Genomic DNA, 24,382 nt, shown 5'->3' on the forward strand with positions numbered 1-24,382 from the left:
TCTCCAACAAGTACAGTTTGAGTGCTTTCTGTTTGATGGAATATTGCAAAGTGGAATAATCAGTGAAATCAGAGTACAGGCTATTTGGTGTTGTAATCCAAGTGAACAAACCTTCTTTGTGAGGATTAATTTTGACTCTAGCAGTAGTGCAGTTATGCTCACACTGATTTATTCCAGTGCAGGCTGGGTTGACTTGTATAGTAATGGAACCTAGTTTTCTGTGTATGGTATCATCCTTCTGCTACTTTTATATTCTCTGTAGAGAAGGGAACACTTATTCATGAAAAGCCATTTAGAGTTTGAGGGTTTGGTTTTTAATTTTTTTTTTTCCTGATAAAGATAGAAGCCTATCTTGTGAATGTTCTTCTACAAGCAAGAAGTGGAGATCAGGCATTCTTAATAGTCAGCATGTATTTCTGTCAAAAAAAGATACTTAGCAGCTGATACATTTAATTCTTTTTTGTATATACTTAGTTCCTAAGTCAGCAATGTCTCTGAATATAAGTTTAATGTGGGAATACTGTTTGTTCACAGCCACCTTTTAATGATTTTTTTTTTTTCCATTTAAGTCAAGGATGTGTCTCTGTCTGTTTTTCCTGGTATTTCTTTTTGCAGAAGACAAGTTGGAGGGGGATAACTCCAAAGCTAATAGTACAGCCTCTCTCTAGGCCCCATTTATAATAGTGAAGAGACAGAATGCAGTTCAGAGCAGAAACCTAATGTAATGGGAACTACGCATACACACAGTCTCTCTTTTTTTTCCAATTTATGTACTCTTCTTGGCTGCACTTAGTCATATACCTGAAGCTGAATGATTAAGAGTTCTCTCATCACTGCAAGCCTGCCCTAGCAACACTTCCAGAGGTTATAAGGTTGTTAATTATAACCTGTAGGAAGAGAAATAGGTCTATGCATAATTACCCAGGGAAGATACTGTAGAATAACATTTCAACATTGGGGTTCCCATTTAGACACCTGAGTACCTGAAATGTACAAGGATAAATTAATTTACACAGGGTATTCTGTACAAGCAGGATTTCAGTCACGCATGTGATAAAAGGATAAATGGAAGAATGAGAACTGTCTGTTTGACAGCCATTTGACTGGTTGTCAAAATGTTAAATGAACAAGTGGTTATATAACCCTTGGTCCCTTTTTGTCAATCATCACAAGCTGAAGAGCATTTCTGCTGTCCATTACATTAGGCTTTCCTTTTGTTGCTCAGGTATATTCCTAAAGAGAGAAATGTAGACAAACTGTTCTTACAGACCCTCAATATAGAATTGGTGTTTGAGCTGCAATTAAATAAAAATAGAGATTTCATATGACGGGTGAGGAAAAAAATTTAGAGCAGCCCCAGCCCCCCCAGCATTAAGGTTTACTGTGCCAGATCGTGTGTTGTCTTCAATAAATCGTATCTCCTTTCATTCTAGTCCGTTTATCAGGTTAATGCTGTAGAGTACGGGTCAGTCTAATCAAATAGCAAGTGCTAAATATGTAGAATCTTAGAATCATTATAGAAATATAGAGTCATTATATCAATATAGAAAAGACTTCTGGTAATATCAATATAGAAAAGACTTTTAATATCATCTAGACGAACATTTAACCTTGTACTGTCAAGTCCACCACAAAACCATGCTGCGAAGTTCTACATCTATATGTTTCCTGAAGACCTCCAGGGATGGTCACTCAACCACACCCTGGGCAGCCCATTCCAATGCCACACAGCCCTTTCAGTGAAGAAATTTCTCCTAATATCCAACCTCAACCTCCCCTGGTGCAACTTGAGGCCGTTTCTCCCCATCTTATCACTTGGTGCTTGGGAGAGGAGCCTGATCCCAACCTCGCTACAACCTCCTTTAAGGTAATTGTAGAGAGCAATAAGGTCTCCCCGAGCCTTCTTTTCTCCAAGTGAAACAACCCCAGCTCCCTCAGCCACTCCTCGTAAGACTTGTTCTCTGGACCCTTCACCAGCTTTGTAGCCCTTCTCTGGAGACACTCCAGGGCCTCGATGTCCTTCTTGTAGTGAGGGGCCCGAAACTGAACACAGTACTCGAGGTGCGGCCTCACCAGAGCTGAGTACAGGGGGACAATCACCTCCCTGGTCCTGCTGACCACACTTTTCCTGATACAAGCAAGAATGCACTTGGCCTTGGCCACCTGAGTACACTGCTGGCTCATGTTCAGCCATCTATTGACCAATAACCCCAGGTCCCTGTCTGCCAGGCAGCTTTCCAGCCACTCTTCCCCCAGCCTGTAGCACTGCTTGGGGTTGTTGTGCCCCAGGTGCAGAACCCAGCACTTGGCCTTATTGGACCTCATGCAATTGGCCTCAGCCCATCAGTCCAGCCTATCCAGATCCCTCTGCAGAGCCTTCCTATCCTAGAGCATATCAACACTCATGTCTAACTTGGTGCAAACTTACCGAGGGTGCGCTCAATCCCCTCATCCAGATCATTGATAAAGATATTAAAGAGAACTGGCCCTAATAGTGAGCCCTGGGGGACTCCACTAGTGACTGGCCTCCAACTGGATTTAACTCCATTCACCATGACTCTGAAGGGGAATGATGGATGGAAAAGGTACTGAAAATGAATTGAGATGATGTTGAAAATTAATAGAGATTCATCTAGAAACAATCAATTGTGAGTTGTAAGTGCTTTAGCAGTGCAATAGAGTATAGTTGTTACTATTTTTTCAGTAGGTTTCATGTCTTTTCCAAGTGGGTATGGATGTGCAGAACGGATTATGAAAGGGGTTGGGAGGGTAGTATATGTGCTATGTATAGAAAAGGAAGAGGTCAAGTTGCTGATGCAACCAAATAGGGATCCCATGTGCTGATCTCCAAAGGATTATGGAGCACTCTATAGTCATGATCCATATTGGAAATTATATCTGTTGTGTTCTGCCATTGCACGACTTAATGGTCTTTGTTAACTGGTTGTAGTTATTTTTTTCCATGTGCTTAAGAAAAAGACAAAAACATCCGATAAACCATCACCTGCTGTGTTTTAGAATTCTATATGTAATCAGTTGTCTTTAACAATTTCCTGTGCTTTTCTCTGTTACATCTGTTGTTCGTTTTCATTCATCTCTGTTTGAAGTCTTCCTTGTAAGAATTTATGCTATGACCTGGGAAATGCTAATGGATCCTCTGAGCTGAATCTGAAAACAGACAACGTTTGTGGTAGTTTCCCAGGATGATTCTCTGCCACTGGCAGTAGAACCATCTAAGTGTATTCACTGCACACTAGTGAAAGAGAACTCCCCTAGTAATACTGAAGGTTGTTGTTAAGTTTAAGCCAGTCTATAAAGATGCTGCTTTGGCTTTATAATTGTCTGATTGTGCTCTCAGTACAAAGATGGTGCAGTTAATTCCTGAAGGCAAGTTATCCCAACACTGCTGATTGGCAGTGGTTGACAAAAAAAAAAAAATTGGACCTCAAAGACAAGATTATTTCAGTTTATTCGCTGTTATCTTTTTCTGAAGATGCTGTCCTATATGGTGTTTTTCTTGACAGATTCTGATCAATGCTGATATTGTTCCAGCATCTCAGCTCTAAGTTCTATGAAAGTTATATGGAGGAAGATAACTCTTTGTTTTTAAGGGATTTTAATTCAAAAAATGCTCACAAGAAAAGGGGAAAACAAGTATTTTCTAGCCTAGTACATCCTATTTTGTTTCTCATTTCTGGGATTGTGTTCAAGTTCAAGGTTCCTCACAATGTTCTCATCGGTAAACTGGACTTAAATTCTACAGCATGGCCCTTGGGTTTCTGTGAAACTTTCTGCAGCAGACGCAGGTAAATTACAGACTGGAAGATTTTAATGAATCAAGTAAGAAAATTATATTCCAATCAGTGCAGTATTTGTTATGGTGATTTGATATAAAAATCAAATGATTTATATTTCTTTAAAATCTTAAATCCGTTGCAGACTTTGGTTATGATCGTTCATAGCCCTTGAAAGATGGTGGTGATTGCTTTGGGGCAGACAGCTAGAATGTTATTGTAGATTTTAGAGATGTATTAAGTGGTGTAGCCAGTTCCTTTGTAGAGTTTCCTCCAGAAAAGGAACTGTATTTTTCTTTCCTCACTTCATTTTGTCTGTTGGCTGTTGGAGTGTTGAGTCTGTCGTTGGGCTTCAATCATGCCTCCAAACTGTTTTCTGCAGTGTTTTCTTAGGTCTTTTGGAAGGTAGATAGATTCTGTCTGCTGCCAGAAGTTTCTTATTGGATATTTTCAGAATAATAAAAAGTATATACGTAATTGGAAGTTTTAAGGCAGCTGGGATTTGAGAGTTTTGTTTTGATTTGTTTTTTTCCCTCTCTCCATTATAGTGTCATGGTTTGCAACTGTGGCTACTATTGTCAGCAACATCAGTTCACAAATCCTAGTCTGAATCCTAATTCTTACACTACCTGTGTCTAAGATAAGATGAATAGAATTGGGAAGTGATTACTTAGTTCTCTAACCATCCTCTCATTTCTGCTCAGTCTTTATAGAACCCGCTTATAGACTTGCTGTCATAGGGGACAAGTGCACTGCTTCTGTTATCTAAATTTCTTGCATATATACATTGTTGGGAATCTATACCATTTGGTGGGAATCCATCGCAGTTATTTTCAAAAAAGATATCTTTTTTTCTAAGCATCACCTATAAGATCCACTGGCCTTTTTTTTTTTTCTTTTTCACAGTTTCTTAGAGACTTGTCCTAAGTCGTGGCTTCTGTGGTGGTTTGTTTTTTTTTTGTTTGTTTTTTTGCCAGAAGGGGAGCTGAAGAACTGTGACATAGACTCTATACAGCAGGAGACGTGTAACTGATGTCATTGATTATGCAGGAGGAACAAAAACTATCTTTGTATGGCATTGAAGAAATGTGAATTTTGCCTTGACACTATAAGACAAGCATTTGATTGTGAAAAACTGGGTTAGGGGGTATCAAACAAAAATGAAAGAACCAGGAGGATTAATTAGTGAGAATGTTAATAAGTTAGCCTTACGTAGGCTTGGTATAAAAGATGATACCAAGCAGTAGCTGGTTTCAGTTTGGAACAAAAGGTTTGCTTCTACAAACAGTAGATCACTAGCATATTTTATGACAAGAAGGAAGAAAAAGAATGTTTCAACTTACAGATAAAAATATATATATATATGTATATGTATATATGTGAAAATATATATATATATATGTATATGTATATATGTGTGTTTGTGTGCGTGTGTGTGTGTGTATATATATATATATATATACATAACCAAGTATTCCAAAGAAGCTTGGTGCTTTAGAGTCTGATCTAGAGGCCATCTGAGAACATGTGTTGATCTTCATAAACTTAAATGGGTTATGTGAATTCATAAAGATTTGTGACCAGGTCTAGCAGTCTGATCACAATGGACTATTGCATAATTTCCATAATTCTACTTCAAACTGTTTAAACAGAAATTCTCATCATGCGAATTGATGTGATTGTATGATTCTTTTATGTGATTCTTCTGTGATTGCCTACTTTATGATCGTGTTTCTGCAATTTATTCTTTGCATTTATTTTATTTCCTTCCTCTTCTTGTCAAATAGGTAAGCAACCTGAAGAAAATTTTAAAAGGGATACTGGATTACAACCATGAGGTAAGAATATTTTAAAGTAATCTACATTTATGTTCTTTTTGTAAATATTTTAGTTAACCTATTTAATGTAAATTATGTTCTACTGATTCATTGACTTCGGACTTTTTCTTCAAAAATGTTTGACTCAGGGTGTTTCATGACCTGTTCTCAGTCTTTAGCCTGCTCTAAAACTTCTTACCTGCATTACCAAACACTCTAAGCTTTTAGAGGAATATGACCTGCAAATCCTGTCATACAAACTGTAGATATCTTTGTTGACTATGTTCTGATGATGGCCTTAAACAGTACCTCTGTTCAATATTTCTCTTCTGCTCCAGCTAAAAACTACATCTTTTTTTCCCCCTTTTCTTTGAAGAGAGAAAGAGAATTTCTATCATCTCCTTACATTACTGTTTTTAATCAATTGCTTTAATCCTGGGATAATAGAGTCTGCACATGTTCTCTGTTATGAAACTCGGAAATTAACCACTCTGGAGAAGAAACAAAACAGTATTTTTCAGTGGTGAATTTTCTGTTGAAATTTGCTTTTAGCTTCAGTGATGTTTTGAAGCAAATTGACCAGTACAGACTGCAGCACAAAATCCATAACTTGTACATTCTGGACATTGCTTGTCCCTCAAAAAAAAACAAAAAACAAAACAAAAAAACCCCACAGTATTAGCTTCTTGGAAGTACTTCTGTGAGGAAGGTATTTGTTAATAAATGTAAGTATTTAAAAAGAAACAGATTTTCAGAACGAAAATGTTATACTCAGAAGTTCAGATTCAGTAAATGGCCAGCTGTCCGAGCTGAAATTAATTTTGAAAATTGATGGTGTGGTGGGTTGACATTGGTTGGCCACCAGGCTGCTCGCTCACTCTGTCTTCTCAGCAGGACAGGGGGAGAAAATACAATCAAAAAAATATCGTAGATTGAGATAAGGAAAGAGAGATCATTCACCAATTATAATCACAATCAAAACAGGCTCCATTTAGCTAAGATTAATCTAATTTATTACCAATAATAACAGAGTAGAGCAGTGAGAATTAAACTAAACAACTTCCTTACACCTCCCCTCTTCATGGGCTCAACTTCAGTCTCAGCTCGTCTACCTTCTTCCCCAAGTGGCACAGGGGCATAGGGAGCGGATGGAGGTTGTGGTCAGTCCATGAGGATTTGTTTCTGCTGCTCCTTACTCCTCCTTCCTCTGCTTCAGCCTGGGACTGGTCCTTCCTGCAGCATGTAGTCTCACAAGCTGCTCCAGCACATGCTTCCCATGAGCTGCAATTCTTCAAGAAGTGCTACAGCACAGGCCCATACGGTCCTTCAGAAAGAAAGCTGGTTCATAGCAGCCCGTTTTAGAAATAAATAAATAAATTGTTATAGAAAATTAATATCACTATGGCAAAAGTGATGCCAGCTTCATTTTGGATAGTTGGAATTTATGATGATTAAGTTTCTAGTGTGAAAACTTTACTGCTTCGATAAGCCAGCAGGTTTTGACCTGATTTAAGCTGATTAAGTACGCAAATTTATAAGTTTAACTCTATTTGGTTTGGTTTCTTTTTTTTTTCTGCTGATGCAATGCTTGTAGTGATATTGGGGATTATCTGGATTCTGCTACGAATCCTGGTTATGTTTTTCTTGAGCCTGATTTCCCCCTCCTAGCAGTCATCTTCTTTGCAATATAGATGTGAATATAGAAGAATTTTACCTAGTTAGCTGAAAATCTTTGAAATATCAATATGCTAATTTTTATGATTTTAAAAATTTTAAATATTCATACCACATCCAGTAGGACAGTCTTTCAATAGCTATCATACATTGCTGTCTTTATCAGTTACAGTAAGGAAGAACAAGAAGCTAAAGGTACCTATTTATAGCTTGCATGCTTTCTGATGCCCCAGTAATTTTGCTGCAGAACTCTGCTGCTTTAGAATAGAAGCTTCTATTCTTTTTGTAAAAGAATTTTTACAGTATTTTTAAAGTATTTTTGTATTTATTTGGAAAAAAAAGGAAAAATGCCTATTTTCATCTCATGATATTTATTCCAGAATTAATTTTTATATTTATTTTGTTGTTTTTCTTATTGCGTTATAATTGTATCTCATGGTTATTGCAAAATCTTCCTCTGTTTTCACCTTTACTTTGCTTGGTTCCTTTATAGTGTCCGCTGATACGCCTCTTCTCTTCAGCTTTTTCTCAACAGAAATTATATTGTCCTTAACTATAAAGCAGTTATGTTATTATTAATGTTAATCTGGCACTGCATTTGAAAGAAATTCCAGAAATACAGGTCCATACGTAAACACGTTATCAGACTTGTATCAAAGAATTTTGTGTTTTACTGTGTTATCACAGTCCATATACAATGGTAATATTTTCTGTTGTGCTTAATGCATTCATAGAATTATTTTCTCACTAGAAAGACCTAAAGGAAGTCTTTTCATATAAGATTATATCAAGAGTTCTTTACAGTATACAAAGATTTTAGTTGTGTTGGTTCTCATTCTTTGAGAAGGTTGTTAATAATAAACAACCATATACACAAAGAAACACAGACCCCCAAAAATACAAAATAAGAACAAACTCAACCACAACTCCCTAGCCCTGGGAAACTTTTTAATGGCTTGATTTCTGTGTGTTCTTCATATATATATCTGTTGAATGTTTTTCATAAATACCTTTACTTGCTTTTCTGTTTTTCTCGAGTATTAAATCAAAAGGAGCATTCGGCAAACAAATGATTGATTCCCTCAGTAGTCATTGTTTCTTTATTGCACCCTGCTTAAGAAATGACAGTTTCTTTTTATCTGCAATTAATGTGTCAGAGATGTGTTTAATTCCACATTTCATATTCATATTTTCAGCCCCCTGAAAGTTCTTGGAGAACAATCTAAGGGAATTGTTTAATTCCTTCTACTGACAATCATTAATGTAAATCCTTCTTAATTATAAATCAGATTACATTAATTATAAGTCACATGTTTTCTTTTTTCTGTTTTTCAGTATTTTTTTTTATTTCTGTGTGTGGGCTGTTTAATTATATATTGTACTACTACCTTAAATTCTTTTCCATTAAGCTATTTTTTTTAGCTCTGGGAATTGCTAAATATGCTTGAATTTTCTGGAAGTGCGAGGTCAAGTGATCAAGTGTTTTACAGTCTTACATTTGTCATCCATCAATGCTAGACACATGTTTTGTAAAAGTGAAATATCTTAATTTCTACCTTTACAGTGGTATGAAATATGAGACTTGTACATAGTATTTTATGCTAGCTAAAATGTTTTTAGGTATTAGACTTTTTTAATGGAAAGCTTTGTTTAAAAAAAAAAAGTTATCCATATGCTGTTGATCATCTTTTGAGCCTGCCTTTGTTACCTTTCTTATCTGGAAAAATATCATACTAAGTTTGAAATAACTAGCTTCTTGTTAATTGGGACAGGTTTGTGTTTCACCAAATATTAGTTGTACCAAAGAATATGGGTGACTTACTACTCGGAGGTCTGTATATAAAATGGTGTTAGGCATTTTTGTTTGTTTTAAAGTTGGAATGAAAACTGTACTAAGGCGAAAAGTGAACACTTGTTGATTTCAGATCATGTTTGTCTGCTGAAATTTGTGGATCTGTGTATGTGTAGTGATACAGACATGTATATACTGGCTTTTTATGCAGATTTTGGGGCAACAGATTAATGACTTCACGCTTCCTGATGTTAACCTGATTGGAGAGCATGCTGATGCGGCGGAACTTGGAAGAATGCTCCAGCTTATTTTGGGATGTGCTGTCAATTGTGAACAGAAGCAAGGTATTTAATTTTGAAAGAATGTTTGCTTCAAGACATTGAATGAAAATCCAGCTTATTGTGTAATCACTTAGGGGAAAATGATATTTCTCAGGTTGCCATTAGAGACAAGTAAGTATCGTTTTTATAAGTAATAACGTTATTTTGTCCTACAGATAAGAACTACTGTTTTGTTATGAGTTTCAGTAGTTTTGCACTCTCAAACTGTGGAATTGGTTTTGCTATCAACATATGTAGTTTCAATTTTTGTTTGCTGAGCTAAAAAGGAATTCCAAAAAGGAAAATTCTGGAGCCCTTGCTCTCACCATTTATGAGGTAGCTCTGGGTAGTTAGGGATCCAAAAATATGATTGGTTTTAGGAATGCATTCCAATCACCTTCTTATTGCATGGCAGAGAGCCACCACTATGACTGGAAGCTGTTTTGAGATATGTTTGGTGTGATCTTGGAGACTGTAGTTTCTGAGAGTTTTTCATGAGACTGGCAAATAGGAATAATGACTGCTGGTGACCATGGCCTTCTCAGCAGATGCTGAAGACTAAGCATCAAAGACATCCAAAATGGCACTTAGGGCCCCTGTTAGGCAATTGAATCCCACATCAGCAGTCACTGAAAGACAATTCTGATTCTCTTGACTCCTGTGGTATCAACTGTCTATCTGACATGCACAGTTAAAATAGGGACCCTTTCATTTTTCCTGCAGATGCTGCAGAGGGTGTATTGGACAGTGGATACACTAGTTAGTGTCCCAGATCTCTTGCTCTAAACTAGCTATATCCTTGGGTGCTGCTGTGTGTCTTATTGTTAGACAATTACCTTAAATTACACTTATTTCAAGCCGTGTTACGATAACAAAGCAACCAGTTTATTCTTAATACTTAAAGCAGGGAGCATAGAAACATAGTTACTAAATACACAGGTGGATAAATAAAATGATGTTTATTTATTTACATTAAAGTTGCATTGAAGATCTGTCTCTTTGTGATTTAACTTGTTGCAGTTCCCTTTCTGTCAAAATGGCAGCTAGGCTTTCAGACCTTTTGTCTTCCTCTTGCATAGTGCATCTTAGCTTTTTAAACTAATTTACTTGTTCTAGTTTTCTCAGGTGTCTAAATTACTTTTATCTCTCACTACGAAATTGCTTTTATACTTTCCTTGATCAGGAGACAGTCTGGATACCCTATTAATTAAAGTAGAGGTGATTTTCTTCCACAAGTGCAGAAATAACTCCTTTATTAGACCGTCTGTCTTTTCTGTCTTATGTAAGATTCTTTCTTCCTTTTGGTGATAATTTGGCATCTTCAAGTGAGAAGTATATCTTATTCCTGTATTTCTTTTAACATTCAAACTGACAGAGTAAGAGCATAAATAATCAAAATATCTGAGCAGTCTAGTTATGTGTTTTGAATGAGACTTGGCATTACATAATTAATCACTTTGAGGTGACTGATCCCCAGCATCTTCCTCTTTGGCAAAGAATGTAGGTGGCATGTAAAGGTGATCATCTCTGACTGGAAACCATACGATACTGGGCAAATTATAAATCCCTGACTTGGTCTAAACATCAGGATTTGTCATTCTAACTTGTCTCTTTTTGCAAAAATACTTACCGAGTAGCTCAAATGGACTTACAGGTGAGCGAGGATAAAGTGGAGGGAATTCAGTTGTGATATAGCACAAAAATTAAAACAGAAACTAAGAACAGATATGGAAATGACTTGAAATGAGGATGTTGTAGAAAGGACATGAACCTTAAACTCACAGGAAAGGACAGTCTGTCCTTGGACTGTGTACTTGTGTAGCCTGAATAGTTCGGGAACAAAGTAAAAAAAAAAAAAATTAAGAAAAAAAATGAGTATAGGTAGAATTTAGACGTAAATTTCAGAATTTACATCTTTAAAGAGTGACATGCAAGAAGGAAAAAACAAAGGATGATAATCGTGTACTTTTTTCATTGTTGCGGTGTTCCAGTGCGCCTGGATTTACATCTGATCAGATTTTGTGATAAAGTCTTGTGTATCTTTTGGGGGTGGGACTTAATTGGTGGTTATGCATTTCTGTATCATCTGTGACATCTAGTCAGTTTGTAGGAAGGATACAGCTTCTGACCTCATGTTTTGTGTGTAACATTCCAGAATGCTCTTTTTTTTTTTTCAGAGTACATCCAGACCATAATGATGATGGAAGAATCGGTTCAACATGTTGTCATGACAGCCATTCAGGAGGTATGCCAGAGTACCCACAGTGTGCAGAAGTTCAGCTTTTCAGTGTATTACAAACATACACCTTTTTTTTTAACTTGGAAAAAAAAACAGTTAAAAGTAAATAAAATAAGGGGAATAGGTTTTGCCATTTTGCATTGAAAAATATTAAATTTTAGAGACACAAAGCACTAAAGTTTGCTTTATGTCATGGAACTCTACTTGAATGTCCCACTTTTCTTTAAATCTAGAAGATTGCAACTTCTAGATGTTTTTGATACTGGGTTCCCTTTCCTATACCTTTCCTACCCTGTGTGTCCTGAAGTACACTAGACTGCTTCTGTATGAGTGACAAATATGGTAGAATTTCATCAAAATTTGTACCTTGTAATCACAGAACTCCATGAACTAAAGGAGTTAATGTTTTCTTTACTGGACAAGAAAGAGAACTGTATAGCAGAGTATTCTTTTGTCAGCTGTAGTGTTATGAATAAGGTAGTGAAGGTATTTGTGATATACGTTTTTACATGTTGGCAAGTATACTACTGTGTATTTTGTAAAAGTGCTGTTCAGTAGTAGGAAACTTGATTTGCTTCTGAGACTGCGATGGTTATGGTGGTTAGCCTGAAGAGTTCCTATATGCAATGAAGGATTTCATGCTCATCTGTCAGTGTTGAATCACATCAAAAATACAGATGGGCACATCAGAGAAGTAAAGTAAACCAGAGTGTTGATCACTACTGCCAAGAAGCTGCTCAGTGACTTCTAACGTGCCCAAAGTGCCTAGAAGAGATGTGCCTATTAGTCTTTACAGATGCACATTTACTGCCTGGAAGGCAAGTCAGGTAAGCAGGAAATCATTGGTAATAACCTTTCATCTGAGCCTGAATGAGAGAAACTACATTCTACATTGAAAACCAGGGTAGTTTCACTTTAATGCCTAAATACAGAAAGAGGTATCATTGAGCTTATGGGAACTCCAACCTCAATTATTACTTCGATTAATGCTGCATCCATGCAATTCTAGATCTTGCTGGCTGTTTATGGACTCATGTATGTAATTTTGCAGACAGGATTTTTGAAATGGGCGTTAAAAGAATCCTTATGCTAAATCATCTTCCAGTCACTGCTGCCAAGAGCAGGCAAGCACCAATTTGACTGAAATTTGAGATATTTTACTTTAGCTTTTTTTTTTTTTTTTCAAACTATGAGATAATGTTTTGGTGGATTTTCTTACCTCATCTTTTATTAAACTTAGCTTTTAGGAGCACTTTATCCCTTATTGTCTTAAGATAGAAAAGCCTCTCTTATCCTTCCTCCTGGAGAGGAGGTTAAAAATCTCCTGGATGTTAACTTAATTTGATAAAATAGCTGGATCTGAAGTAGCCTATAAGTCTTGGCATTTGACGAATAGGCATTGAACTTGTTTGGTGTTTGTGCTCTGTCTCAGAGATTGGGAGTAGAATTGGGGAGAAATCACAGAATGATTATCTTGTCTGGAACACATTTTGAAACTCAGTGAATCAGAAGGTTTACTATTCATGGACTGGTCAGATTCTGAGTGATCTTAATGCTGCCTTCCAAGCTGTGATTAGAAATGTAAGGTATTTAGACCCAAATGAGGAGGACCTGAGGTGCTTAACCAAAGAGGTCAGAAAGTATCCTCAAAAACAAGATTAGGTCTGAGGAGACTTTTCAGAGCTGCACCTTCAGTCTTTGACTTTGGAGGGGTGAAACTTCATTGTATTTAAGGAGTTCTTCTGTTTCTTGGACTTGGAGCAGATCTCAGAATCCAAGTGACTTGGACTAAGCAGTGTGTAGGAGACACCAAAATAAAGTGCTTAGGAAAGTAGCTATATATGCATATTTGAAAAGTTGATATGTCACCTAATCCAAACATTTCAAAGCACTTGACATGCAGTTACACTTTCTTCAAAATTAGGTGTTTAAAAAGACCTCTATAGGCTTTACTGATGTATTATGTAATTCATTTTTCTGTTTCAGTAAAGCATATATAAATGCCTTGATACTTTATGGGTTTTCATAGATCATCTTAGTCAAGAAAATAATTTTGAAAAGAATCATCTGCCTTTTTTCTCTTTTCTCTTTTTTTCATGAAAAAGCTGTTTTTAGATGGAAAAATGAGCATTTTGTTTTAAATTTTATTTGGTAAATTTATTTCATTTTTTAATTACTAGTGATTTTTCAGCACTTCTTTTCTTGCTTTCTTATGTTTAAAATAAAAACATTTATAATAAAACATGGCTAGCACTCCATAAAGGTTTTATGAATTTAAGAATGCTTTGTTGGCACTTTATCAGTGAGGTCAAATTGATTTGGTTTATTACCACCGCCTAGTTCCTTAGATTCCAATCTAGAGATGTGCATTTCTAAATGCAGACAGTGTACGAGGTAGAGGAAGAGCAAGAATTATATATCTATCAAAAATATTGGCAAAAAAGTATTATATACAATTATATATTATGTGCTATGTATTATGCAATATATTCACATATATTCCATTTGTAGTGTATTTTATTTTATTATTACTTGCAATTAGTATGTTATATTGTGTATAATATGAAATGTATTTTTAATTTCATAATTGGCAGATTTTTTTCTGAAGGCAAAAAATCTTTCCATACAGAAATGATTTTGGCTATTCTGTATTTTACTTTCCGTGACATCTTTGCAGAAAATAACAGGAGAATTTCCAAAGTCTTCTGCTTGGACTAAAGCAAGTGTGTTTTCCCTTTTCTGTGCAGGTCAAGTTGAAAGTCAGAATAGGCTCTTTACAGCAATATACTAGAGATTGTCAAAACTTGTATGGGTGCATAGCAAAAAGCCCTGCCTGTCTGGATTAATAGTGACTGTGTTGCTTCCACAAAACAGAAACTTTTGTCCTTTAAATGTGCAAAGGTATCAGGGGATTTTGAATAGATAGAAAAACATGTCATTGGGTCTGTTAGCAGGAAGGGAAAAGTCATGCTGCATTAAGGAGTACACACTATATCATTCATAGTGTTATATCTTTAAAAAGTAAATAAACAAGAAAGGAAAGCAATCCCCTGAATATAGAAGTTTGTGTGAATTGTGCAGATTTCACAAGCAATAAACTATCAGTTCTACAAGTATTTTTTTAAGACATTTTGCAAAGCTATGAGCTTGGAATTGTATAGATATAAAGGATTAACATGAACAGAATAGGAAATAACAACTGCTTCTCATAAAAACCAGACTAAGAGTTGTAAAAATTGTCACAGTGCCCAGGTTAGTGTGCCACATAAAATCCAGAATAACCTCTTTACCACAGAATAAGCTCTTTTGTATCTAAGTAACATTTTGATTGTTTGAGCTTGTGCTACTTTGTCTTTATTCTAACATCATAAAATAAACCAGAGAAAAGCGGGGAAATAAATGTTAGATGCTTGCTTTTTTACCATGCACAGTGCTTAAGAAGACTGTTCTTTTACTGTAGAGGCCTAATGCCTGTTGCTGGGTTTTGCAGGCAGTTTATTCATTTGCCTTTTTAAAACCTTTAAAATCTCTGCACATCATTGTTCATTAAAGGTAAATATTAAAACAGATGAAAATACTGTATTTAAGCTAAATTATGAGGTGAGAGCTGAAAGCCAGTTCTGGAGCTGCAAAATTGAAGACCTTTGTGCCTATCTGTAGTTTGCTTGTCAAGAAAATAAGACTTGCAGCTGTGGAGGGAGAATGAGAAGGCCACTTTCCACTGCATTTTGTTCTCTTGGGTCAGCCAGTTCAAATACTTGAAACAAATAAAATATTAATGGTTTCCACACTAAACTCAAAGTATTGGTGCTGACTCATACATAATAAGACCGTGTGTTCTAATACCACACTTAAGGCTGGATGTGAAGCAGTAAAACTACAACAGTATTTCAGGAGTTAGACTGAATGTGAGCATGAAAGTAAGGGAGGTATGGCAGAACACAGTAAGGATGTTTGCTATTAAAATTAATAACAGTGTATTAGTAATAATGAATCCAGAAATGTTTAATATGCCATCAAGCAGTTAACTGTTAAAATGACCATTTAGGAGCACTGAACTTCTGTACTATCAGAGATTGATTGGCTAGAAACAATGTGGAGAACAGGGAAAATTAGGCAAACCTGTTATCTTATATTTCTTTAGATGGACAGAAAGTGTAGTATGTATTTTGAGTTGACATATGTAACTGCATGAAGTCCTAAAAATACAGCATTCAGTAAAACCTATCCTGAATTTTTCAGGAAGTCTTGTAGTAGTTTGTATAGGTGGGTAGAATGGTACTGTGCAAGATGTGCTGCTTATAGTAAAATGTTTGCTTTTAAGGGGGGAGAAAATAGGAAGAGGCAGTCCAGAAGCAGAACATAGCGAGGACATCTGCTTATATATACTGTTGTCCTCTCCTCTGTGTGGGAAAATGTGTTGGGAAAAGGTAGAAAAGCTCCTTCCTCAACCCTATTTACTTTCCCTTTTCATTCCACTTTTCCACCCACTTCTTAACATGAGTGTATTGTTAACTAATGATAAGTCAGATTTGTATATTATTTGTGAGTAATCTGTTGGTCTCATTCCCATTTCTTGTCTGGACACAATCCAGCTGCATAATTCCTTAGATTTCATCTTTAGAACACCCACCATGTCACAGGTCAGAATATTGCAAGAATGCTTCCTGTCTTTCTGTTGTGTTTGTTCAGTCTCCTGTTGCGTTTGCGTGTCTCCTATGGCCCTTGACTTCGGGGCCTCATGTGCACTTCCCATGACATTTTTGTGCCCCAGATCCATGATGCACTCCATGGAATTCACTTCACAAATTTAGTTTAACATTCATCTACACACATACCATGTACCTCCAGTACCTAATTCTTCTCTGATCTGTCAGCTAATGTAGTTAACGTCACCCCTAATTCTCCCTAATTTTCCCCCTGATTCTCCCTCCTTGTAAAGCCGTCTGGATGTGGCCGTGAGCAGGGAGGTTGGACCAGGTGACTTCCAGAGGTCCTCCCAACCTCAGCCATTCTTTGATTCTGCCCTTTTTTTTCTGGATGTTTCTGCAAGGGCTTCTCAAGTGTCGGAAGTTCTTGGAGAAGTGGCAAAATGTGCTGAAGAATAAAGGGATTGCATTTATTGGCCTCAGCTTGTTTCCTTTACAGTAATCTACAGAAGGGAGCAACATCACAGTGGCCACTAGTAGGTTGTACAGCCTCTTGTATTGCTCCTGCGTAAGTCTAGAGCAGGGCTGTAAGCTGGGTTTCTGAAGTGGTAGTTGTACTGCATCCAGAAGGGGTATGTTGAATGTCAGGGGCATGTTACAGGCTGCGTGCAGCCTGGGACTTGCCAGCTGGAAAGTAGTTAAGGGCTTAAAGGGTAGTACTGACACAGTGTCTGGAGCACGGAGGGCGCGTGGTTGTCAACAGTGTTGTTGGGTATGCAACAGGGTGAATAGTTCAGCACATGGTTAGTCTTCACATCCCTATTAGTCATCTGGAAAAGCATTTAAACAATAGCTAGTGAAATGGAGCAATTAAAACAGGCATAACAACGCTAAGAAGAGAAGGATTGGAAATTTTTGTTTTGGATGGCAAAACAGCTTCAAAAACATGGCCTTGAATTAAATAGAAATTTGTAAAGCCACTATACATATGGTAATGAAAAAAGCATGTGATTTCATTTTTCAGGACAGCTCTGAGGCAAGAGACTTTCTAATTACTATTCCAGAGAATCTGGGCTTCATGGAAAGCTTCATTTCAGGATAGTTTGTCATTGTAAAGATAGAGATAAAATGGAAGGAATTCAGCAGTTAGCAACAAACATGGTCAAGGTCTGAGGAGGACTTCTGATGACAGATAGATGAGTTTAAACACACAGTATACAGCTAAATCCCAACTAAGGAGATGGGGAAAGGGAAAGAAATGTAAGTGTATAAATATTTGAGGAGTGTAAATGTCAAACAGAGATTTGCTCTCGCATACAGTGGTATAAACAGAAAGGATGCGGAGGTAACACAAGCCCTATGCTATATACCAGAAGAACTTTGCCAGTGGAAAGTTATGCAAAAGGCACTGGTTTCTGTAAGGAATAAAGGAAGCCCCGTCTTTGGCAAGAGCAACCAGTCTGGACAGGAGGCCTTGAGAAAATAGGGGGGAGGGAGAGGATGAAGGGGAGGTGGGGGGAGGTAAGAAATCTTGTGATTTTGGTTAGGTTCAGCTTCTTTTGTTTGTAACTTCTGTGAGTTGTGCCATAGGAGAAACGATAAAACATTTCATGTTTGGATAGAATCGCAGAAATGACAGTTATGTTTCTGTAATGCCTCCTTTTGAGATAGTTATGTAGTATTTCTTATTTTTTAACTTTATGTCATAAGTCACAGCTAAAAACAATGTATTCCAGACTAAAATTACTATCAACCATTGATCACTCAGTATACCAAGAATTTTATTACTCGTTCTCAAGAATACCATTTGTAGATTTATTTATTTACGTATTTATTTTGCAAATTGCATGTGACTCCAGAAAATGAAGTTTGATTGTTTTGCACAATTAACTGAAATAGGTATATCCCCAACTTTTGTCAGATAAATAAATAAATTGATACAAACTTCTAAATGATCAGAAAATGAAAACTAGTGGCAGAGAACAATTTATGGCAAGTCTTTCAAATGGTGATAGCTTCCATCATTCAATGGCACTTTGGTAAAATGTTCTGCATGATATACTGCAGGTTTCATTGTAGATAAGAATGCGCTTTTGCAGAAGAAAATGAGATGATGTAAGAATTTATATTGCTTTAAATATAATAAATTTCAAAGATTACTTTCAGTAGTTTTTTCTGAATGTCATATAAAAATGAAGTGGAAAACTTCATTGTTGTCAGAACGAAGCTCACAAAAGTTGAAATCAATCTGGTATTTCATTGAAGCTTAGGTTTTAATGTAAAAGTAAATCTTTGCTTTTTCTAATCCACTGTAATCTAATTGCAGTTGATGAGTAAAGAGTCTCCCGTCTCTGTTGGAAATGATGCTTACGTTGACCTTGATCGGCAGGTATCTAAGACTAGATGTTTCTTTTCCTTCAATCATAGCATATCAGTGCCCAATCATTTTGCTTTATTAAGAAACCTGTTTTTTTTATAAGAGTCATGAAAGAATTTTGAGGGAAATTCATGTAAGGAGCAGAAAATTAAATTTCTGTATTTTAAGTCATTTTGCTTTATAAATTGAGTTTCCCATTTTGAGTATTTAACAGAAGAAAGTCATTTTGGAAAAAAAAAAGAGCTATATGGCATAGTACAGCAGAACTGCAGATTGGTGTAAATTTCTGGGTAATGAGAAAGAAGAATAAGAATGTTTGTAATATTCATCAAAACTTTTTTTTGCCATCTCCCACTTCTAAAATTGGCTAAAACAATATATAGATTTGGTTCAAAATCCTTAAAGCAGTCCTGAGAACTGTTACAACTTGTAAGAGAGTTAACTTTACAGCATTTGTATAAAAACATGCAAGGTATACATCTTTGAACATAAAGCCCTTTATGGGGATTACCTGAATACTTCCTACTACTTATAAGATTCAATGTCTTTTTTTTTTTTCAGAAGGGAGTAGGGCTCTCCATCACCATGTTAATTGTATTCCTGTTGTGCAGTTTGAAGTGACTAGAGAGGTTTTACCCTAATTGTCCATTCCCTGTATTCCACCTTCCAATCCTTTGTGTATTTAAAAAGTAGATTCAAAACTGAAATTACCCACTCTTCACATCCGTAAAGAAAAGTGGTATTGACAATTTTTTCAGTGTGTGCAGAATTGACAAGGTTTTCAGACACAAGTTCTTCAGGATTTTTACAGTCTGTTCATAGAATAAATGTGGTAATTGTAATGCTTTTTTGTAAGACCAAATACTCTTAAATATGTTTACTTCTGTCACACAAATTAAACAGTGCTCATATCTGCTTCTTTGCTTCTTCTTAAGAGCAGAATTGCCTCACTTTCAAAAAAAAAAATTCAATATATTACCTACATGTAGAAATAATTGTGCAGTCATGTAGTTCAGAATTTTTCTACCTGCTTTACAGTGAGTGATTAAGCTAAAAATATTTGTTGTTTATGGTAGCTGAAGAAAACTACGGAAGAATTAAACGAAGCACTGGCAACAAAAGAAGAAATTGCCCAAAGATGTCACGAGTTAGATATGCAGGTAGGTTGTCTATATTGTATCTATTAGTAATTACTGAGGAGGAGACTTATTAATTTTTAGGTAACTGAAGACAAGATGTATAGTATGGAAATCTAATTTGTAAATTGGAGAAGAAAATTGCACAGTAATTCTTTTGCTTTACCTGTGCTAGCAGAGTGAAGTTTATGTTCTCTCATTTTGATGCAATGTTGCCAGTACTAAGATGATTCATTCTAACAAAACTTTTATTCAGATAGGAAGGAGTTGAGCTCTGTGGCTCAGTGCTTGAGTTAGAGAACTCCTAGGAGCAGTGCAGCTATAACAATTACAGTTTCAACCCCAGTCAGAAGTTACTCTTGTCTACCAGCTCTGTATGGGTTTAGATTGAGCCTTACTGTAAAATTGAGCATACGTAATCTGGAAGACACGAAGAGGGTAATGAGGGAGCCCAAGAAGGCATTGTCAGTGAAACTTCTTGGTGCTGTAATTCAGCCTTTTGCCGAGCTGTTCACTAACTGTTAGAATTAATGAAGTTGTTTGCCTTGATTTGTGTTTCATGGTGGATTTTATTTGATGATGCAAGCTCTTAATGAAGCATTTCCTTCTGTTGAGATCTTCATATTTCTTCTCTTGCCCTCCTCCTCCTCCATATTTAATAATAGCTTCTATGCTGCTTACTAATATATGAACTCATGCTTCAGCTGCTGTTTGCGGCACTTCTGGTTCTCTCTGCACCAGTGCTTGTTTTCACAAAACTGTTGTAAACTGAGCCATCTTGGGATTTTGTTCCTGTTTCAGATCTGCTTACAGTTGGCTGCTGGATGAAAAAAAAATCAGAAGGGCACAGCCATCGCTTGGATATCCAGACTTGGATATTCTATGGGACTGATAGGCATTGTTTCATTTGGAAGTCAATTTTAAAAGCTTTCATACAAAGTGCTAATTTTACGTGTTTGGAAAGTATGCAGACATCAATATACTGAACTCATTTTCTGTGATAGCTAAGACTTTTTTGCCTGGATGCTTCTGAGAAGTACAGTTAAAATTACATTTTATGGGTGGTAAATTCTACCCCTAATGTTGCCGTATGTTGGTTACATCACATAGCAATTGAATACCTATTAAAATTACAGTTTGTCCTTTGTGAAATGTGATTATTGAAACCTGTGCATTTCCATTTGTGAGTTGTGTTTCTACTTTATTATGCACACAAGAAAATTACTTTTTAGAGCTGGATAGCTCTGTTATTCCAGTTCGTGTATCTGTTAAAACAGGTTGCAGCCCTTCAGGAGGAGAAGAGCAGCTTGCTTGCCGAGAACCAGATTTTGATGGAACGTTTGAATCAATCTGATTCTATTGAAGATCCAAACAGCCCTGCAGGTCGTAGGCACTTGCAGCTGCAGACACAGCTAGAACAACTCCAAGAGGAAACATTCAGGTAGAAGAGTTGCATGTGGGTAGATGGTTTGTTTGTAGCTGGCAGCAGACATGACTATATGTTTGCTAGTTGAAATTCAGGTAACTACATGAATGACTTGGTAACTAAATGAATGTACTGGGCAGGCTTTAAGAATAAATAAATAAAAACCACCTCATTAGGAGCTCCACAGCATTTTGTTGGACAATTAGGTTAGTATTATTGAACGTAAATAGCTGAAAAAAATCGTAGGATAAAGATGTCACCTTCAAACCCTGTACAACCCAAGATGAAAAAAGGTGGAAATTTCTGCTTGAACATTGATTTTTTTGGATTATTATAACAGAAAAAAGTCAGGTTATCTTTCCATTAAAACATCACAACATTTTGACGTTCCAAATAGAAACACTGACATCAAATTGAAGGCATCAAAAAACTTGATCTGCTTCTATATTTTTCAGTAATCAAGGCATTTGGGAGTGTCTGCAATGTTGCACATTGGGCTTCTGTTTTCCTTTCCTGCATAAGAAGTCTGTTTCTAGCATTCTTAGAGAGGATGATGGTGAAGAAAGGTAACTGTTGCTCAAGCTGAGAAATCTTTTCTGTTTCACTTCATTTCTACAGATTAGAAGCTGCCAAAGATGACTACAGAATACGCTGTGAAGAACTAGAAAAGGAGATTGCTGAATTGAGACAACAGACAGAAGAGCTTACTACATTAGCAGAAGAGGCTCAGTCTCTGAAGGATGAGATAGATGTACTCAGGTACACACCACAAAATTCTGCTTAAATAAATCAATTACTTATATGCCTAATCAGTAAATATTAGCAAATTTAGCAATTTTATACCATCTTATGGCCATAACAAGTCATGTACTGGTCTCTGAGTGTAGACTATTCTATGATCATCATCACCTTCAGGATGTGGGTGTCCGTTTCTGTTGGGGAACCAGACCTTTTCCTTTCATGGGATTGTTCAGACTTGTGCTTTGGTTCATAATCATATAATATGAACATCATCTGTTACAGCTGTCTTTCCCACTGAATTTTTAGCACCCATAGCTGTAATGACTGACAATGGTAGGGGTTTATAAGGTGGGACAGCCTCTTTTACAACAGCATAGTCCTTCAATGGTGGTATCTTGCTGCCATGGATTATTCAGAACTAGTTATCTGTCACTCAGCTGTATCTTTTTTTCTACCAATTCTAACATGACTTATTTTAATACTGACTTTTCTAATTCACTAGCTTTCTACCAAAGACATTCATCTTTACCTTCTTTGTCATTAATATACAGAACGAACCCATTGTGCTGCCCAATTTTATAAATTATCTGTGTTTGAAGTTTGGGTTCAAAGAGTAATTCCTTGCCCCAGAGAGAGTCTCTGTGCTTTATTGGGGATTAGGGAGATTTGGGTTGCCCCAGGATCTCATAAATTGACCACCAGTAGGGGATTTTCCAGACTACATAGGAAATTGAGTATGTAAATAAGTTCTAAAATGAAGCTGAGGAAACAGTAATAGTTGGGAATAGGGAGGAGAGAGGGCAGGGCCAGTGCCATCCTGGCAGTATACCAGGTTGTTCTAATTTCATTATGGGTGCTACTATGTGAACTTTGTCATTCTTTGAATCAGAGGGGTTTATTATATGGTGTTCATTTGATGGGGGTTCAGCACTCTGGATTGTGCCATGTATCTCTGTCCCTATCATCATCATACATAGCAGTCGTAACTTAGGGTCTGTTCTGTCAATTTGTAGCAGTTGTTGCCATTGCTACTAAGCTTCAGCAATGAGTTGGGGTTGTAATTTATTTTGAAGGTATTTACTCTGTGCTTACACTTTTTTCTGGTTATGTGTGTCATACTGCTTTTGGAAAGATTTTCTGTCTCAGCTTCTAACAAATAATTTTTGGCTTGTTTGTCTCTTATCATATCTACCATAACCATCAAGCAACTTCAAAGAAACCATCATGATCCTGACTTGCTCTTTCCTTTATATGACTTTTTTTTTCTCTCTCTCAAACCCTGATCAAATTGCCATATGTTCAGTGCAGTTTTTCCCCCACCTATTGAGTAATTCAGTGCAGGTTATCATATCCTAACTTCATAAGCTTTTGCCTTCCATCTTTCTATCCAGCACATACTCCACACTTAAACTCCATGTTAGTGGTCCCAGTAGTACTGGTCTTATGGCTCCCCAGCGTTACTTCACCTTGTGAGTCACACTAAGCACTTTTATTGCTGAAGTTATGTTGGTCTGCCAGAAGGAGCATATTGTGAATGCCACTTCAATGTCACAGTCCTTTTCAGATCCTTCAAATGAGTGCACAGACCACCACTCAATTCTGCTTCAGTAAATTAGTTACTAATTACATATCTAATCAGTAAATGTTAGGCAACTTAGCAGTATTATGCTATCTGATGGCTGTAATAAGTCACTCAGCGGTATCTTGAGTACTTTCCACTCACCTACGCCACAACATGAGTGTCTACTGTCATCAGGGAGTTTGTATACTTGTAGCCTGGTTACACGTAATACAGATTATCCAAATGCCCACTAATGGTTTTGTTTATATTTTCTAGTTAAGTGAGGGTGGCTTGGACCATAAACTCTTATCAGATCCCTTGCTGTCCACGTGAACAGTATGCAGTATGTGCAATTTTATGCTCCAGTTGTTGTCCTGGAGTTTCCATCCTCTGTGTTCTGGAACACCAGGATTTCTGTATTTATCTGTACCAGATAGTGGAGGGACTGAGACTCCATTATTTCTACTAATCACAGAATCATAGAATGGTTTGGGTTGGAAGGGACCTTAAAGATCATATAATTTCAACCCCCTGCCATGGGCAGGGACACCTCCCACCAGACCAGGTTGCCCAAAGCCCCATCCAGCCTGGCCTTGAACACTTCCAGGGATGGGGCATCCACAGCTTCTCTGGGCAGCCTGTGCCAGTGCCTCACCACCCTCTGAGGGAAGAATTTTCTCCTTATATCTAATCTAAGCCTACCCTCTTTCAGTTTAAAATCATTGCTCCTTGTCCTGTCACTACATGCCATTGTAGTAAGGTCATGGAGCATATATTGCAGTAAATACAGAGGGAACAAATGTGGAATGTGAAGAGGACTGCTGTGGTATACGGTTGCTCTACTTCTTTACATCAG

The 24,382-nt window shown here is 36.8% G+C and overlaps 1 protein-coding gene across 3 annotated transcripts in view; it reads left to right on the forward strand.

Annotated features, from left to right (window-relative positions):
- HOOK3 (hook microtubule tethering protein 3) overlaps positions 1-24,382 on the forward strand; it is an 87,222-nt gene that overhangs the window by 27,269 nt on the left and 35,571 nt on the right. For all 3 annotated transcript variants that reach the window (XM_066988337.1, XM_066988336.1, XM_066988335.1), the window contains exons 4-10: positions 5,582-5,632; positions 9,289-9,421; positions 11,575-11,642; positions 18,612-18,674; positions 19,739-19,822; positions 21,076-21,239; positions 21,843-21,983. In XM_066988337.1, coding sequence (XP_066844438.1) covers positions 5,582-5,632; positions 9,289-9,421; positions 11,575-11,642; positions 18,612-18,674; positions 19,739-19,822; positions 21,076-21,239; positions 21,843-21,983 — 704 coding nt within the window. The remainder of the gene's footprint in view (positions 1-5,581; positions 5,633-9,288; positions 9,422-11,574; positions 11,643-18,611; positions 18,675-19,738; positions 19,823-21,075; positions 21,240-21,842; positions 21,984-24,382) is intronic.

This window comes from Anser cygnoides, chromosome Z (assembly GCF_040182565.1).
Source record: "Anser cygnoides isolate HZ-2024a breed goose chromosome Z, Taihu_goose_T2T_genome, whole genome shotgun sequence".
NCBI lineage: Eukaryota > Metazoa > Chordata > Aves > Anseriformes > Anatidae > Anser > Anser cygnoides.